The sequence below is a fragment of the Grammomys surdaster genome, unplaced genomic scaffold (genome assembly GCF_004785775.1).
Source record: "Grammomys surdaster isolate TR1022 unplaced genomic scaffold, NIH_TR_1.0 374, whole genome shotgun sequence".
In the NCBI taxonomy this organism is placed as follows: Eukaryota; Metazoa; Chordata; class Mammalia; order Rodentia; family Muridae; genus Grammomys; species Grammomys surdaster.
The window spans coordinates 399216-417064 of NW_021604793.1; the positions used below are offsets into that span (position 1 = coordinate 399216).

Below are 17849 nucleotides of genomic sequence, written 5' to 3' on the forward strand. Positions count from 1 at the left end.
TACATCAGTCATGGGCATGAGATCCCAGGCTGTGGAAGAGGAAGTTCTTCCTTCAGTACCGAGATGGACTTCTTTCTGCATAATCAAGGTAAGGACATCCTCATGGAGGGAAGTCAGTGGGTGTCCACCTTTATCCTGAGCACCTGATTTTCTCTCTCTCCCCCTTCCCTGCTGCTGAGCTAGCAACTAGGATGCCTGGCTCCCCAGGGCACCCACTTTTACCCTGTCACCACCACGCATCCTGCTTTAGGTTTCCCTCTCCTCAGTCGGTACCTGAAGAGTAGTGATCAAACCTGAGCTGAGGACCCAGTTATACATCTGCTGACTCCTCTCCCCCCTCTAGTTCCTAGGAACCTTTCAAGTTCTTCCTAATGACTGCTTAGGCATCGCAGGATACCAGTCTGATGTGAAGTTATAGTCCCACCCACCTTTGGGAGCCAGTCTAGCTCACTCATTGGTGACTTTAAAGATTAAAAGCAACATCTAGAGGTTATACCCTAGCACACAGTCAAATCCCAGGATATGCTGGGAAGGGCTGGGTGTTAAAAGAGCTGGCTGCGGGCATTAAACATTTTCATAGTCCATGCTAATTACACGATCTCATCTTGCCAAAATACACAGCATGACCTTCAGCCTTGCCCTTTCCCATGAGCCTCTAATCCCTGACTCTCTCTCAGGCCCTTCCTCCAACTCTCACTTCACTGCCAGTGCAGCTATTCACTCCCCAGCGCCTCTCCAGCTCTTCCTCTAGTACCCTGGGACGCCAGCTGCTGTAAAAGTGCCCACTGGACAGCAAGATTCACCAGCCATGCTTCCCAGCCGCTTTCCGGCTGCCAGATTGGAATCGGGTGCTCCATTCTTCAGTAATCAAAGCCAGACAGTCCAAGCCCAGCCTTTGCCAGAACAGGATGAAGGATGAGCATAGAACTCAGCTGAGAGATGGGGCAGGCAGGCCGGCCGGCCCAGAGAGCTTGAGCAGACAGTGCGCTTTGAGCTACCCTGGCACTCAACTTTAGGCACTCCCCATTTCTCAGCATTGAGATACATGGCTCCATCAATTTCCATCATGGACATTCCAGCGGGGCGGGTAACAGCAGAACAGGTTAGGATCTGCTAAGGAATACTGGGAACAGGGAATGACAACAGGTTCTAAGATTCTAGGACCACATCCCTACTCTCACTTTCTCCTCCAAGTGGCACAACTCAAACTAACACCATGGTCCCTAGCTTAATTGCAGACGTTCTTATTCAATATCAGATTTTAAAAGAATGGAATGAAGTTACACCATCAAAAGAACTTCCACTGAGAAGACCTAAGAACACCGGTACAATGACTAGAGCAGTTGAGGGTTAGGAATCTTGAATCTGCTGTGGGTCCTCAGCTCTGAGTCCTTTGGGAGAAGTGACAGAAAGCTCCAGGAATCTTAAGACCTGGGACACCAGGTAACTTTAGGTGTCTAAATCTGGTGCCCCAACCAGGCCAGGCCTGCTTAGTTTCAACTAGGGGCAGTAAAGAGGCCTCTGCGTCCACCTTCCTTTAGAAGTCTATGCGGCTCACGCGTTTCTCCCTGCCCTGTCCCTCTGGCCTCTCCTCGGGCATCTGTGGCCCTCTGCAGCCTCTCCATCTGAGGCTTCCCCGGGCTGTCTTCTTCCTCCGTACGATCCCTCCCGGCTCTGGCTGCCGCTCGGTCTGCGAGCCTGCCTCGGCGCGCCGAGCCGCGCGCGCGGGGAAGGACAGTGGGAGGAGAAGAGGGAGAAAGGAGGAGGCGCGGGCGGGGAGCGGGTGGAAGGTGGCGATTGGAGCCCGGAAAGAAGGAGGGAACCGGAGGGCGGGAGGAGGCAGAGGGCGCAGGGCGCGGCGGGAGGGAGCCAGCTGAGCGCCCGTCCCGCCGCCGCCGCCGCCTCCTCCGCGTGTCGCGGCGCGGCTGGCCGGGATGGGCTGGCCCGGGGGCGCCCCCTGCTGCTGCCCCGGTCCGCCGCGCCCCCGGCCCTCCGGGCGCCCTCCACAGGTGAGTGGCCGCGCCACGCCGGGCGGGAGCGCGGGCGAGCATCGGCCCTCTGCGTCACAGCGCGCGGTCCGAGCCAGGGGCCGGCGCCAGGGGGCGTGGAGCCACCCGGGGTCCGGGAGCATCGGGCGCGGCGGGAGCCCGAGATTGGACCGAGGCCCGCGCTCTCCCCTCCCGGTCCCGGTGAGCTAGGGGGCAGTTGAAGATACTAGAGGTGACCGGGGGCGGGGCGCGGCTGTGGTCCTAGCTCAGGACGCCACGCCCTCCTGTGGCCCACCGTGCACTACTGTTGGCTCAGGCCACTCTCTGCGTACCTCTCTAACTCGAGCCACAAGCGCACTTTGAACACAAGATGCCCGCGGCAGCTGGCAGCAATATTGTGGCCCTGGCCTGGCAGAGTGAATGCTGGCTTTTTCTTCTCGTTTTCTCTTATCTGGGACACTGAGGCAGAATGCAGACACAGATGAAGCTGATCCCTCCTATTAGCCCTTGTCTACTTCTGCCCTGCGTAGATACCCCCCTAGGTTCTTCTGGACACACCCTTGAATCCTACCTCCTTTCCCCTCCCTCCTTTCCTGGGCCTCACTCCTCTGTGGCCCGGCTCCCAGCTTCTCATCCAACCACAGCTATTTCCAGGAAGGAGGGGTGTGTGTGTGTGTGGGTGGAGGGGTTTCTCCAAACAAACCCAAAGCTTCAGACTGAGAGGGGGCCCTGCTGGGGAGAAGGAAAAGAGCTCTGGAATATTCCAGGCGGGAGGTGGGAGGTGAGGATCCATGGGACCAGGCAGTGCTGCCGTTCCTCCGGCATAGCTTGCCCTCAGCTCCTTTCAGAAATACTACACACTCCCTGTGGTCGGGACATGCAGAGCCAAGTGGACGCTTATTCTCTAGATCTGGGTGGGCAGTGAGGGCAGAAGATGCTTGGGGACCTGTTCCAGAGGAAGAGACTTTCAGTCTCACCAGAGGCTACAAAAGTAGGCCTATGTGCGGTAAGAACAGAGGGGGAAAAATGGAGACACTGTAGCGATCCATCCCCCCCTCCCCCAGGGCTGGGTGCTGAATCAGGACAGGCCCAGTTGCCCACCTGGCCATCGGCCTGGAATGTCCTGGGACACAGCCAGAACTCAGGTGGGGACTGCAGAGCCAGGGGCCCTCTCCAGTTACAAGACAGGGCCCCACCCCTTGCCGCTCATGCTGCCTTCTAGCTAGGGTACACTGGTGACAGGCTTCCTAGAGAACTGGAACATCCAGGAAGAGGCCTCAGACTTTTCAGTCTGACAGGTCTTCTCAAGTGTCCCTGGGAGGATTAGACCTGCCCTTCATCTGTCAGATGGGCATGAGGCAGAGGAGGAGACTCCTGCTGCGGGACCAGAAGCCAGAGCTGGAGGAGTTGCAGGGAGACATTCAGTAAATACCATGCAGATGAGGGTGACATGGGTGTACATTCTTTCAAGTGACAGCTACGGCATTCCAAAGCCTGCTGTCAAGGGCTTGGGCTGAGAACCCTCAGGCCGTTGACCCTTGTTTTAGGAAGGTTGTTCCATCCTTTCCAAGGCCCCATCCACCTCCTTCCCTTGACTCCTGGGACAGGAAGTTGGCCCTATTCCCAGGAGGGAAGCAGGAGGCCCTAGAGGGGGTGGAGTATGTGTTGGGAGGGGGCCTCCTGTCCAGTCCTCAGGTCCAGTGACAGCCACAGAGGAAGGAGAGACAGGCCAGAAGAACCATGAAGGTAGTACTCAGGTTTTGGTGGGTGGGTGGGGTCCCCCGTAGAGCCTCAGGTGGGGTCCCCTGTAGAGACTCTGGGAACTAAGCCAGGAACTGTGGGTTGTATCTGGAGGGGAGTAGCTGGGGTCTTCAGGAGGAGCCTCCAGTGCTTTGGGTTACAGCAAGATGGACCATTCCTGTAAGCAGTTAGCCCTTGTGGCTGGAACTTGGAGTTGAGGAGGGTACTACAAGGTCCTTTTCCCATCTGACAGGGAAGTTAGCCCTCGTCCCTAACCTTCTTTCACTCTGAGGATGTGGAGAGCTGTGCTGTCAGGGGTACTGGTTCCCAGCAACACTCCCCTCCCACAGGAAGTCCCAAGGGAGCATGAGGGTTCAGGCTAGAGACTGGCTGGGGACACAGTGTTCTCCACTGGCCCTTGAGCCCTGCCCTGAGACCTGAATTCCCACCCTGCGCCACTGGCTGATTCCAGGACTGGATCTGAGGACCACAGACCCCCTGCACATGGTGGCCCACTGGATGGGAGGCAGCTCCAGAGATGGGGAGAACCAAAGATCTTAGGCTGACACTCCCAGCAGGGTAGATCCTGGGAATCTGATCTCCTGGCCTCCCCCACATCCTCCCCCACCCCACTTCCTGGAGCAGCGACCTGCCCCCTTCCCGCCTGCACTTCCCTCCACTTCCAGGGCCAGGCTTCTCCACACACCAGCCAGACAGCCTCCCCTCCACCCAAGGGAAGCGGCTGCCTCGGCCAGGCTGCTTCCAGGAAGCCCCAGGCCAGGCCCCAGCATTGTTCAGGCCTCACAGCCAAGAGCCCGGCCAGCCAGACACCATGAAGTCCAGTGGCCCTGCGGAAAGGTTGCTCAGATTCCTGGGGAGGAGGGACAGCAGCCGGGCCACCAGCAGGGTAGGAGTGCCCACCAGCTGGGCAGAGGTGGGGCAGGGTGGTGGTGCGGGCGGAGAAGAACAAGTCAGGAGGGCCAGGATTCAGGCTCGACCCTCTTCTAGTTTCAGCCTCTTCTCCTACTCCTTCCTCTGGCTCAGCATCCCCCCTCCCTTCTTTCCTCGGGCTCCCTGAGGTGTCTAGGGTAGGCAGCATTGTGTTCCTACCATCTGTTTTGACTCCTCTGTGTGTTTCCTGGCTTGAGCCTGAATAGGCCCTGAGGGTTCAGCTAAGAGCTCAAGCCCTGACCTCCGGGGAAGCTAGAGGGATAAAGTATGGGAAGAAGGCAACGAAAGGCAGGGAAGTTGCCTTCTTACTGACGTAATCTGCATATGAAGCCATCCACAAGTGTGTCCATGTGTCCTAGTAGGTCTCATCTCCAGTCCAGAGGAGTTCTAGAACGGTTAAGGGACCAAAGCCGCTAGTATGCTCTTGTCTAACATCCCCCCCCCCTTCTTTTCCTCACTACACTATGGTGGGCAGATCCAGGAAGAGGAGGGAACAGCAGGAGCTTGAACACAGGGATGAAAAATGTGCAGGAGATTGTCCACAGACGCTGAATAGGAGGGATGAGCTGGGGTGGGAGGGACCAGAACAGCAGTGAAAACTTTCAGTGAGTAGGGACTGAGGGGGGACCTGGACAACTGGTGGCAGCACAGCCAGCCGCTGACCTCACTACCTCTGGGGGGAGAGGGGCTATCCAGAGAACCTGGCCACCCCTGTCATAACGTGCAGAGGCAGCGAGGCAGCTGCCTGTCTGTCCCCACTGCCATTCCTCCTTCCGCATCTTAGACAATTGCTGCCTGCCGCCTCAATGCACAAAGAGTAAACATGTTGTTCTGACCATGGGGGAGGGGGGGTCATATCAGCTGCCTGGAGCTTGGGGACACTGAGAGCCAGGGGCTCAGGACTGGCTGCAGTCAGTCTGGGTGTTATATGACAGTGTTTGTGTGTCTGGGCAGTCAGCTCACAGTATATAAGCTTCATCTGGGGAGGGCAAGATGGGAGGAGGGTCAGACCCCCACTCTGCCAAGATTCTCGGAAAGCCCTCGCATTGGAAGTGGGGATGACAAGGAGGTCACACAGCTCCGCCACGTGAGGAGGCCTGAGTGAACCCGTAGGGAGGAGTTGACCCAGCCAAGGTGACGCAAGGGGTCACATTCCAAGCCCTGTAGAGGACAGGCCTCATGACTACCCTGAAACAGCTGTGGCCAAGTGTGCCTTAGAGTTCAGAGACTTTTGGCTGGAAGAGAGGGAAGCAGCGTCGGTCTAAGGAAAGGTCCCTGCCCAGCCTTGGAGATGGGCCCACTAGGAACTCATACCCCTGTCTGTCTGACATCCCACCTGCAGCCTAGGAAAGCAGAACCACACAGCTTCCGGGAGAAGGTTTTCCGGAAGAAAGCTCCAGTGTGTGCAGTGTGTAAGGTGACCATCGATGGGGCCGGTGTCTCCTGCCGAGGTGAGAGGTGCTCTTGCTGTACTTATGGTGCTGAGCCCTCCAGTCAGCACTTCTGTCCTGTGTAGCTCAGGCTCTTAGAGACAGGAGGATTTAGAAACAAATGCCCTCACTCCCCTTGACACCCAGCTTGCCACAGCCCAGGAGATTTGTGATTTGTGACTCTACCACCCTCCTATCCTTACCTGTGACTAGGGATTTCCCTTCCTTTTCTCCTCCTCCTGTTCTTCTTCCTCCTCTTCCTCCTGCTCCTCTTCCTCCTCTTCTTCCTCCTCCTCTCCCTCCTCCTCATCTTCCTCCTCCTCTTCGTCCTCTTCCTCCTCCTGCTCATCTTTTTCCTCCTCACCGCTATTCATCCTAGACCCCAGCCTCTGGCCCTCTCTTCCCTGACTCCAGAGCAGAGCCTGCTGATAACCTGCTCTGTTCTTCAATTCCAGCAACCTAGTGTACCAGGGCCCTGGGGTTGGCTCCCAAGACCTGAGGGACTAGAAGACAGCTACTTTAACTGTTCCCATAAGCCCCTGCTAACCTCTACCCTCCTCTTTCGTTCTCTAGTCTGCAAAGTGGCCACACACAGAAAATGTGAAGCAAAGGTGGGTATCTGGTTCTATCTAATGGGGGGATGGAGTCCTTCTCTGCCCAATCAGGCTTCTTCAACCACAGTGGCATGGGTCTCCCACCCAGTCCCTGTCACTCCTGGAGACCCCTTCCTGGGTGGCAAGGGTGTTGTGTTGGGCTCTTTAAGAACCACCCTACTCCACCCCTGTAGGGTTGGCCCAGGAGGGTGGACAGTGAGACAGCGTTTGTCTTGGTGCAATGCCCAGGCTGCAGCTGGCGAGAGGATGGTGGGGGGGGAAGGAAGGGCGGGGTGAATAGAGAGGGAGCAGGATTACAGAGACCAGGCACCCGGATGGGCCATGCCTTCCCTCTGAGGAAGGGTCCTCAGGATGCCTGAGTTAGATTTATCCTGGGTGGTGGAGGCTGAGACTTTTCAGGTATACGCTGCGGGTGGTACCTACTGTCCACTGAGAACCTGAGGCAGTCCCCATCTCTGAGGAAAGTTCCTGGTCCTCCATCAGTGCAGGGGGTAGTTCCAGGGCCTCTAGCTAGCTTGGGGGAACTATGTGCCCATGGGTGGGGTCTCAACGGTGAAAGAGGCTAGTGTCCACCCCTGGCCATTGCCTGGCTGGCTGGCTCTATATATAACTCCTGTCCTGCAGCTGGATGAATGGGGGTCTGTGTGGGCAGGGGGCTGAGAGCCAAGAGTAACAAGCAGGGGGCCCGAGGGGTGGGAGACCGAGAGGCAGAAGCAAGGCTCCCTTAAATAGAGGAACCTAAGCTTGAGCCTGTGTTCATCAGGTGACAGCCCCTGCACCTTCCTGCTGAGGCCGGGCACCCCAGTTCACCAGCTCAGCCTTTAACTCCCACTTCTTTCCAGGTGACTTCATCCTGTCAGGCCTTGCCCCCTGCGGAGCTGGTGAGTGTGCTGTAGGATGGGGAAGGGAAGACAAGGAACCTGACTAGTATCCCCGGGGTCTGGTGGTCTCCGAGCGGGTTTCCAGGAGGTTATGCAGAACCGAGTGCTGTGGTTTATTGATCAGTTTATCCTCAACAGATGACTGTCTTCTAGGGCTTGTTGGGGGCTAGAGTCCTGTCCCCGGGAAATGGACACTGACAGGCGCACCCACCCCGCCCCCCAGGTCCAGACTGGTCCTTACCCCTGCCCTAACCACTCCCATTTCCTCCTCCCTCTAGCGGAGAAACACTGCCCCAGTCCGACGCATAGAACACCTGGTAAGGGATGCTAGGAGCCTGGGCGGAGGAGGGGCGTGTGGGTAACTCTTGGAGTAGGGACCTACATTTCCAGAAGACCACGGTTTGTAAAACTTTTGACCGGGAAACCTAGAAGCGATGCATCCAAAGAGATGTTGACATACGGTTTTTCATCCACCAGGGGTCCACCAAGTCTCTGAACCACTCGAAGCAACGCAGTACTCTACCCAGGTGAGTGAGGATGCACGGCGATCCCACGTGAGCACTTTCCACTGGACCCCCCACTCAGCTTACGGCAGTAGCCCCCCAATAAAACACCCCAAGACAGTGCTCCCCCTCCAGACCATCCACCCTAAGGACTTAATAGGTCGCCCAGCGCTCTCCAGGATCCTTACCACCATACTACCCGCTTGGGGTGCCACGTTTCTCTGCTCCCTAAATCAGCTTTCTGGCCTCTCCCAGGAGCTTCAGCCTGGATCCGCTCATGGAGCGTCGCTGGGACTTGGACCTCACCTATGTAACTGAGCGGATCTTGGCCGCAGCTTTTCCTGCACGACCAGACGAGCAACGACACCGAGGCCACTTGCGAGAGCTGGCCCATGTGCTGCAGTCCAAGCACAGAGACAAGTACCTGGTGAGGAGCGGGTGGGCCAGATGCAACCAATGAGAGGGCTGGGAGATCCAAATGGGGCGAGGCTACTGTCCCCCCACCCCCTTATCAATACCTGAGATGGGGCTGGCAAGGGGCGGTGTTAGCGTGCAGGGGCGGGGCGGGGCGGGGCGGGGCGGGGCCGAAGCTTAGCCGGGCACGCAGCTTTCAGAGGATTCAACGCCAGCGGATCGCAATCTATTTTAGAGCAAGGTGCTCATTGAGGATCTGCCTCCCGCATCTGTGTCTGAAGTCTCCTTCATCTAACAATGCTCTTTATTCCAGCTCTTCAACCTTTCAGAGAGACGGCATGACCTGACCCGCCTGAACCCCAAGGTAGGATGGAAATGGTCTGTCTGCCCTTTAAGCTGAGCCAACCTTGTGAAAAGGCTCTGCCTCCTTGCTATTAGTAGCAACCGTTGACGTCCACTTTTCTCATACCACTTAAGATACCTAAAAAATGTGATGCAGGGGATATCAGCCTACGGTTTGGCTGGGGAAAAAAAAAGTGTCCACGCTATTGTGGACTACTAGCAACCCCCACTTTGCCCCAGGTCCCTGTATTGTATCCATATCTTCCTCTCCTATGTTCCCGTCACACGCACACACTCAGAGTTGTACCCTTGTACTTCCCCAGGTACAGGACTTTGGCTGGCCTGAACTACATGCTCCACCTCTCGACAAGTTGTGTTCCATCTGCAAAGCCATGGAGACGTGGCTCAGTGCTGACCCTCAGCACGTGGTCGTGTTATACTGCAAGGTGAGCTGAGACTGCAGGGTCCCAGAGCCAGGGCAACCTCAGTCTTAAAGTCGCGGGGTTCCCCAGCTCTGTCTCTTTATCTCTTAGGGGAACAAAGGCAAGCTTGGGGTCATCGTCTCTGCCTATATGCACTACAGCAAGATCTCTGCAGGGTGAGTTGCCCCACCTCAGTGGCCCTTCCTCATCTGTCTGAGCTTCGCTCGCTTTAGTCAGACTATAAACTTGGTGCAGTACCGCCTCTCTCCACTAGTGGGCCCAGCACTCCACAACAGAGGAGCTGGTCTCGTTTCTTAGGGCCGTCAGCAAAGTGCTTTAGACGGGCTTAAAATGATATTACTCAGTTGTCTTACAGTTCTAAGATGTTAGAAGTCCAAATTCAAGTGTCAGTGGGGCCATGCTGTCGCTGGGACTCTAGGCAGACTCCTTCCTTCCCTCTTTCCAGCTTCTGGTGGTGCCTGACAGTTCTTGGCAGTTCTTGGCTGGCAGCGGCATCCCTCCCACCTCTGCCTCCGTCATCACATGGCGTTCTCTTTGCGCGTCTGTTTCTGTCTCTCCTCTTCTAAGGACCAATCACCCTAATTAAGGACCCACCTTGCTCCTGTATGACCTCATCTTAACCTCTCTAACCACATCTGCAAAGACCCTATTTCTAAATAAGGTCACATTTGAGGTACATTTCTCTGGGGGAGGGACACAGTTCAACCCATCAGGTTGTCTAAATGCCCTCTTTTACAGGTGAGGAAAGCCAGGTTCAGGGGACAGTTGCCCAAGGCCCAACAACTAGGAAACAATGCTGTAGGGTCTCTAGCTCTCCTCACCACCTCTGGGAGTTCCTCTGTACAGAGAGGATCTCATGGTTCCTCCTTCCCTGGGGTTTAGGCATGGAAGGCCAGAATGGGACTGGTCCCTAACCCTCTGACCTGACCTGCTCTCCCCAGGGCAGACCAGGTGCTGGCAACTCTCACCATGAGGAAATTCTGTGAGGACAAGGTGGCCACAGAACTGCAGCCCTCCCAGCGCCGGTGAGCACCCAGGTTGGGAAGGGCAGACTCTCCCACTCAGGCAGCACACCTGTATCCCACAATGCATAGGAGCCGAGCCAGGCCCTGTTCCAAGTTCTGGGAAGTCAGAACAAACAAGGTCAGGCTCTCCTGGCATTTATATGCTAGTAGAGTAGAAGGCAAGAAGCCATGTGTAAACAGACTAGATCATTCTGGCTGACGATATGGTCTGCGAAGAGAATAAAGCAGAGGCTTGTAAGAAAGACTCCACAGATGAGCAGGGCTTGCCTCCTTGAAGCCTAAGGTTAGAAGAGCATTCTAGTTCTCCCAAGAGCTGCTGAAATGGTGTGAGGCGCCCTCTAGAGGAAGACGCTGATGTTTTCTTGGCACTCCCCCGCCAGCTATGTCAGCTATTTCAGCGGGCTGCTGTCTGGCTCCATCGGAATGAACAGCAGCCCTCTGTTCCTGCACTATGTGTTTGTTCCCGTGCTGCCAGCCTTTGAGCCCAACACAGGTGAGTGTTCCCCACCCCAGGATGTATTCCGTGGGGACAGCCACCTCCTACCCCACACCTCTCATGGCCTCTTCCATCCCTGCAGGCTTCCAGCCCTTCCTCAAGATCTACCAGTCTATGCAGCTGGTCTACACGTCTGGAGTCTAGTGAGTGTCCAGCTTCCAGGCCCTGACATCTGCCTGCCTGCTTGCCCAGCCTCCTCAGGTCCAGCCTTCTGGCTCCAGCCAGAGAGGCTGACTATGTCTAGCTACCTCTGTGTCCTCCCTGGATGCCTCTGACTATTCTGCCTTCTCTCTACCCAAAGCCGCATCACCAGTCCAGGGCCCCAGCAGCTTTGTATCAGCCTGGAGCCAGCCCTTCTCCTCAAAGGCGATGTCATGGTGAGAGGGAGTGTAACACTGAGGGGAATCCTGAGGTTGGGGATCGCAGCATATAGTCAACTGACAAGGCGTGTGTCTTAGTTAGGGTTTTACTGCTGGGAACAGACACCATGACCAAGGCAACTCTTTTTTTTTTTTTTTTTTTTCTTCGTATTTCAAGACAGGGTTTCTCTGTGTAGCCCTGGCTGTCCTAGAACTCACTCTGTAGACCAGGCTGACCTCAAACTCAGAAATCTGCCTGCCTCTGCCTCCCAAGTGCTGGGATTAAAAGCGTGTGCCACCACCACCCAGCCCAAGGCAACTCTTATAAGGACAACATTTAATTGGGGCAGGCTTACAGGTTCAGAGATTCAGTCCATTATCATCGAGGTGGGAGCATCTGAAGGCTGCTAGTGGAAGACTCCCTTCCAGGCAGCTAGGAATAGGGTCTTAAAGCCCACCCCCACAGTGACACACCTACTCCAACAAAGCCACACCTCCAAATAGTACCACTCCCTGGGCCAAGCATATACAAACTATCACAGCATGTAAGCCAATTGGATCAGAAGGCCAAAGGGAACTCTACCCCTGCTATCCCAGGAGAGTTCATGTTGAGGTCAGGGCACGACAAAAGCAGTGTCCAGTGACCAGGTGGCCCTTGGGACAAAGGTGTAGGTAAGGCAAAGCGGATGTGATGGGCTTACCCCTGCCTCCTGCCCTCCTTCAGGTAACCTGCTACCACAAGGGTGGCCAGGGGACAGACCGGACCCTCGTGTTCCGAGTTCAGTTCCACACGTGCACCATCCACGGGCCACGACTCACCTTCCCCAAGGACCAGCTAGATGAGGCCTGGGCTGGTGAGTCAGAGGCAGGTGGGTAGGGAAGGGAAAACCAGCGGGACATGGCTTCTCACCTCCACCACCTCCACAGATGAGCGGTTCCCTTTCCAAGCCTCAGTGGAGTTTGTCTTCTCCTCCAGCCCTGAGAAGGTCAAAGGTAAAAGTGGGAGCTGGAGAGGGCGGGGCGTTGAAGGTGTCCGGGGAGGGGCGTCCCCTACTCCTCAGTGCTGCATGGCCTTCTACAGGCAACACCCCACGGAACGATCCCTCTGTCTCTGTGGATTACAACATGACAGAGCCTGCTGTGCGCTGGGACTCCTATGAGAACTTCAACCAGCACCACGAGGACAGCGTGGACGGTGTGTGGGGTGGAGGGGCAGGCGGGGAGCTGTGTGGCTTGTGCGGAGAGGCACGCTGAGTGTCAGCACTGTCTCCACTCACAAATTCTTCTCTGCTCAGGCGCCTTGGCCCACACAAGGGGCCCCCTCGATGGCAGCCCTTATGCCCAGGTGCAGCGGGTCCCCCGCCAGACGCCTCCAGCACCTTCTCCAGAGCTCCCGCCACCCCCGATGCTCTCAGTCAGCAGCGACTCCGGCCACTCATCCACGCTCACCACAGAGCACACAGCAGAATCCCCCGGCCGGCCGCCTCCAACTGCTGCTGAAAGACAGGAGCTGGATCGTCTGCTGGGAGGCTGTGGAGTGCCCAGTGCGGGCCGGGGTGCTGGGCGAGAGACCGCCATCCTAGATGATGAAGAGCAGCCTTCTGTGGGTGGAAGCCTGCACCTTGGGATGTATTCGGGCCACAGGCCCGGCCTCAGTCGCCGCTGCTCCTGCCGTCAGGGCTTCCGGGAGCCTTGTGGGGTCCCCAACGGGGGCTACTACCGGCCTGAGGGAACCCTAGAGAGACGACGACCACCCTACGGGGGCTATGAGGGACACCCGCAGGGCTACACAGAAGCCTCTGTGGAGAAGAGGCGCCTCTGCAGGTCACTATCTGAAGGGCCGTATCCCTATGCACCTGAGCTGGGGAAGCCAGCCAATGGGGACTTTGGCTACCGCCCAGCAGGCTACCGGGAGGTGGTGATCCTGGAGGATCCTGGGATGCCTGCTTTATGCTCCTGCCCTGCCTGTGAAGAGAAGCTGGCACTGCCCACCGCAGCCCTGTATGGACTACGACTAGAGAGGGAGGCTGGAGAGGGGTGGTCCAGCGAGGTAGGCAAGCCTCTCCTGCACCCAGTGCGGCCTGGACACCCATTGCCTCTGCTGGTGCCTGCCTGTGGGCATCATCATGCCCCAATGCCTGACTATGGCTGCCTGAAGCCACCCAAGGTGGGTGAGGAAGGGCATGAGGGTTACTCCTATGCCATGTGCCCGGAAGGCAGGTATGGACACCCAGGGTACCCTGCCCTGGTAACCTATGGCTATGGAGGAGCCGTTCCCAGCTACTGCCCAGCATATGGCCGGGCACCTCACAGTTGTGGATCCCCAAGTGAAGGCAGAGGGTACCCCAGCCCTGGTGCCCACTCACCACGGACTGGTTCTGTGTCCCCGGGAAGTCCACCCTACCTGCAGTCCAGGAAGCTGGGTCATGAGATTCCTGCAGAGGATGGGAGAGACAAGTACCCACTTCCTGGGCACCTGGCCTCGACAGGACCCTTGGCTTCTACAGGTGAGGGCCCTCGAGTGGGGACGTCCGGGATAGAGGAGGGTTCTGAATGCTGCTGGGGAGGCCGTGGGTGGGAAGGAGCTGAGCCAGACAGAAATTAGGCTCCTGTTCACAGAGCTCTTCTCTCCCGTCTCAGAGTCACCTGAACCGTCCTGGAGGGATGGCTCCAGTGGACATAGCACACTGCCTCGGTCTCCCCGAGATGCCCAGTGCAGTGCCTCTTCGGAGCTGTCTGGTCCCTCCACGCCCTTGCACACCAGCAGCCCAGTTCAGAGCAAGGAAAGGTACAGAGAGGGCCGGGACTACTTGGGCGTGTTGCATGGGTGTCAGCAGCCTAAAGCAGGGACTGTCTGACCACCTACCCTTCCCCGCAGCACCCGACGGCAAGACACCACCAGGTCTCCCTCCTTGGCACCCACTCAGAGGCTGAGTCCTGGCGAGGCCTTGCCCTCTGTTGTACAGGGCGTCACTGAGAAGACTCCTGAGCTGTTGACAAGCAGCAGGCCTGAGCCACTGGGCCCTAGCCCCTTCTCCCAGACCTCTGCGCCCAGCTCACCCAATGGCTGGCCTCAGGAAAGGAGCCCAGGAGGCCACACCAACAGTGCCAGTCCTCGGAGCCCCGTGCCAAACACCCTGCCTGGACTCCGCCATGCCCCGTGGCAGGGCCCTCGGGGTCCCTCAGATAGCCCAGATGGCTCTCCTCTTACTCCTGTGCCTACCCAGATGCCCTGGCTTGTGGGCAGCCCAGAACCACCCCAGAGCTCACCCACCCCTGCCTTTCCCCTGGCTACCTCCTATGATGCCAATGGTCCTACTCAGCCTCCACTTCCTGAAAAACGACACCTACCCGGGTCTGGGCAACAGCCCTCGCCACCAGCCAGAGGCACCAGTCAACATGTCACCTTTGCATCTCCTCTCCCAGATGTCACCCAACCCCCAGGTATAAGGGTCTAGGAGGATCAGGTGTCCTTTAAAGAACCTCACCCTCCAGAGAGAGACCATGGGCAGCCCTAGAGTCTGAATCAATCCCTCCCTCTTCTAGAGCACCCTTTACAAGAGAACCAAAGCAATGTCAAGTTTGTCCAGGATACATCAAAGTTCTGGTACAAGCCACACCTTTCCCGGGACCAAGGTAAGAAGCCAGAAAATGTGCATGTGCCCATCCCAGTCCACCTCCCAGGCCTGTCTTGGCTGTAAGTCTATCATCCTGGTAGGGCCTCTGGTTCCCTATGTCTCTTCTCTTGGCTGGGTTACTCACCAACAGAGATTCTAAGTTTTAGCCTCAGACTAAATATTGTTCCTATGACCCAAGGCCCCAGACTCCCGCCACCCCACACAGCTGTCAGAGTGAGAGACTTGGGAACCTGCTAGTGGGACTGTGTGGAGCTGACAGCCATCTCTAAACTTCTGCCCTGCAGCCATTGCCCTGCTGAAAGACAAGGATCCTGGGGCCTTCCTGATCAGAGACAGCCATTCATTCCAAGGAGCCTATGGGCTAGCCCTCAAGGTGGCTACACCCCCACCCAGCGCGCAGCCCTGGAAAGGTACAGAACTCTCAAGCTGAAGGATGCAGTTGTGGAGAGGGGAGAATTTGCAGGACCAGGATAGTGGGACTGAGGGGGTGCACAGGACATCTCCATGTAGTGAAGCCAGCTGCTGCTTGGCAAAGAGTCCTGTGGGGGAAGAAACTGAGATCCTGGAATCCCATAAAGCTTTCCTTTCACCCCTCACTCCTCTCAGGGGACCCCTCAGAACAGCTGGTCCGCCATTTCCTCATTGAGACTGGGCCCAAAGGCGTGAAGATCAAGGGTTGTCCCACCGAGCCCTATTTTGGTGAGAAGCAAGATTCGGAGAGGATTCCGGGGGAACGGGGGGTTGGGGAAGATGGTTAAAGGAGAGGCCTCGAGAAAGTGGAAGAGAAAGCCCTGACTATGACCCCTAAGATGTCCCCACCCCCCAATCCCTCACAGGAAGCCTGTCTGCCCTGGTCTCCCAGCATTCCATCTCTCCCATCTCCCTGCCCTGCTGTCTGCAAATTCCTAGTAAAGGTGAGTGATCTGTCTCCTAGCTCTTGTCACCACCCCTACACCCAAATAGAGGTGCCTTCTCCTCCACCTTACCTCAGGGCAGCTAGGAAAACCTCTCCCTCTTGACGTTCCTTGGTGGCCTTCATCTCCTCAGATCCTCTGGAAGAAACCTCAGAGGCCCCAGTGCCCACCAACATGAGCACGGCAGCAGACCTCCTCCGTCAGGGAGCAGGTAAAGCTTTGCTTCCCCCTTCCTCTCCCTGGTAATTAGGAGGATACTGTAGACTCCAGATACAGGGAGGGGCACCAAAAGGGCTGTGTGGGTGGCAGACCCAACAGATACATTTAACCTGCAAAGGCAGAGGAGCCCTGTATTTTCAGGAGATGAGGAAGGGGTCGCAGGTCAAGTTCTCAGGGTTTACAAGGATCACAGCCGCAGCAGAGGCAAGAACTTAAAAATGTATCTCCTCAGTCCTTCCCCCCACTGTTGCTGGCTGTGGCTCCCTTGCAGTCTGGGAGTTGCCTTTCTAATTTGTCAGTGTGTGACTCCAGCACTGGTCAGGGAAGTTCACAAGATGGTGGGATAAGAAACTAACGGGTGACAGATCCAGGTCCTGGCAAAGCCATGTAGCTCATCAACCTATCTCCTGTCTCTTTAGCCTGCAGTGTGCTCTACCTGACCTCAGTGGAGACAGAGTCCTTGACTGGCCCTCAAGCTGTGGCCAAAGCCAGCTCTGCAGCTCTGAGCTGCAGCCCCGTCCCAGTGCCAGCCATTGTCCATTTCAAGGTCTCAGCTCAAGGCATCACACTGACAGATAACCAGAGGAAGTAAGCCTGGCTCAGGCCCCGTCTCTTTAGAGTCTCAAGGAAAGACCGTGGGGGCCTCTTGTTTTTTTTCTTCACGTGTGTGTGTGTGTGTGGTGTGTGTACATATGTTTGCGTTTATGTGTATAGGCTCCAGTTTGATAATAATTAATCTTCTGGGTCATTTGCTCACCTTATTGAAGCAGGGATTCTCAATCAAACCCAGAACTCATAGATACAGCTAGCCTTGCTAGTCATCTTGCTCCTGGGATTGTCTCTGCTTTCTGAGACTGGAATTCTAGGTGGGCCGCCACTCAAGATTTACATGGGTTCTGGGGATTCAAGCTTGTTCTCTTGCTTGTATGGATGGTTAGCACTTTAAGCTCTGAGCTACCTCCTCAGCCCAGAAGCTTGGATTTCTGAGTGTGACTCACCTTACCCCACCTCCCCTCACAGGCTTTTCTTTCGCCGCCATTACCCGGTAAACAGCATCACGTTCTCTAGCACTGACCCCCAGGACCGCAGGTGAGCCTTCCTCAGAGCCCTTTCCTGGGGTCCTGCCAGCCTCAGCTGCCCGTTCAGGAGCTGTACCCCGGGCCACACTCTTTCATGTTCTCTCTTCACAGATGGACCAACTCAGATGGAACCACCTCCAAGTAAGTCTCCATGCTGAGCCCAGCCCTGGCCTGGCACAGGCCACCCCACGTGGCTTACAAGGCCCTCCTGTCCCTGCCTTTTTCCCTGAAGGATCTTTGGTTTCGTGGCCAAGAAGCCAGGAAGTCCCTGGGAAAATGTGTGTCACCTCTTTGCGGAACTTGACCCGGACCAACCGGCAAGTGCCATCGTCACCTTCATCACCAAAGTTCTACTGGGCCAGAGAAAATGAAGTAAAGCCACAAGCTCCGAGTCCACATCAACACAGCCCCTCCCAGCATCCACAGCCCTCGCTACCCTGGCCTGGCCTCTATGAAAGAGGGAGTGGCGGCAGCAGTCTGGGCCACTGCTCTTCCCTGCCCTTGCCTGCTAAGCTAAGTGAATGGGCCCCTGAGATGACCTGGCACGTGAGCAGATGGCAGAGACAGGTGTGAGGGGTGAGGAGGGCATCAGTAGTGGAGCCCTGGAGAGGAATGACCCTGCCAGCTCCACCCAGCTACAGGGCCCATCATGGAGGGAAAGGGGACAGGCTTGGGAGCTCCTGCCTCCCCCCTAAACAGACCAGAGTGGGGTCACATAAACAGAGGGAAAAAGAGAGTCTATTTTTGTGTAATAATAAAGAATTTCTATAAACTTTTGAGGAGTTGATACCTTCTTCATAGGAAGAAGAAGAA

General features: G+C 56.6%; 1 protein-coding gene across 2 annotated transcripts; it reads left to right on the forward strand.

The window, feature by feature from the left end:
* The first annotated feature begins 1991 nt into the window (after positions 1–1991).
* On the forward strand, positions 1992–17813 carry Tns2 (tensin 2). Of its 2 annotated transcripts, none has more exons than XM_028781091.1 (29): positions 1992–2009; positions 6022–6130; positions 6683–6720; positions 7566–7604; positions 7883–7921; positions 8082–8131; positions 8363–8534; positions 8835–8885; positions 9187–9309; positions 9397–9461; positions 10248–10331; positions 10712–10824; positions 10910–10970; positions 11129–11204; positions 11911–12040; positions 12114–12179; positions 12268–12381; positions 12482–13693; positions 13827–13974; positions 14065–14630; positions 14733–14822; positions 15109–15234; positions 15431–15523; positions 15661–15738; positions 15872–15949; positions 16377–16545; positions 16978–17046; positions 17148–17177; positions 17269–17813. In XM_028781091.1, the coding sequence occupies exons 7-29, from the start codon at positions 8385–8387 to the stop codon at positions 17405–17407; spliced, it is 3831 nt and encodes a 1276-aa protein (XP_028636924.1). In that variant the 5' UTR covers positions 1992–2009; positions 6022–6130; positions 6683–6720; positions 7566–7604; positions 7883–7921; positions 8082–8131; positions 8363–8384; the 3' UTR covers positions 17408–17813. The 2 variants fall into 2 exon arrangements, with proteins under 2 accessions (XP_028636924.1, XP_028636923.1); XM_028781090.1 differs by lacking the exon at positions 1992–2009 and adding an exon at positions 4129–4635.
* The last annotated feature ends 36 nt before the right edge of the window (positions 17814–17849 follow it).

Coding starts and splice junctions, on each gene's coding strand:
- Tns2 (XM_028781090.1), top strand. CDS start 4,561: ATGAAGTCCAGTGGCCCTGCGGAAAGGTTGCTCAGATTCCTGGGGAGG. Junction 14,631..14,732: donor AGATGTCACCCAACCCCCAG/GTATAAGGGTCT, acceptor TCCCTCTTCTAG/AGCACCCTTTACAAGAGAAC. Junction 14,823..15,108: donor ACACCTTTCCCGGGACCAAG/GTAAGAAGCCAG, acceptor TCTGCCCTGCAG/CCATTGCCCTGCTGAAAGAC.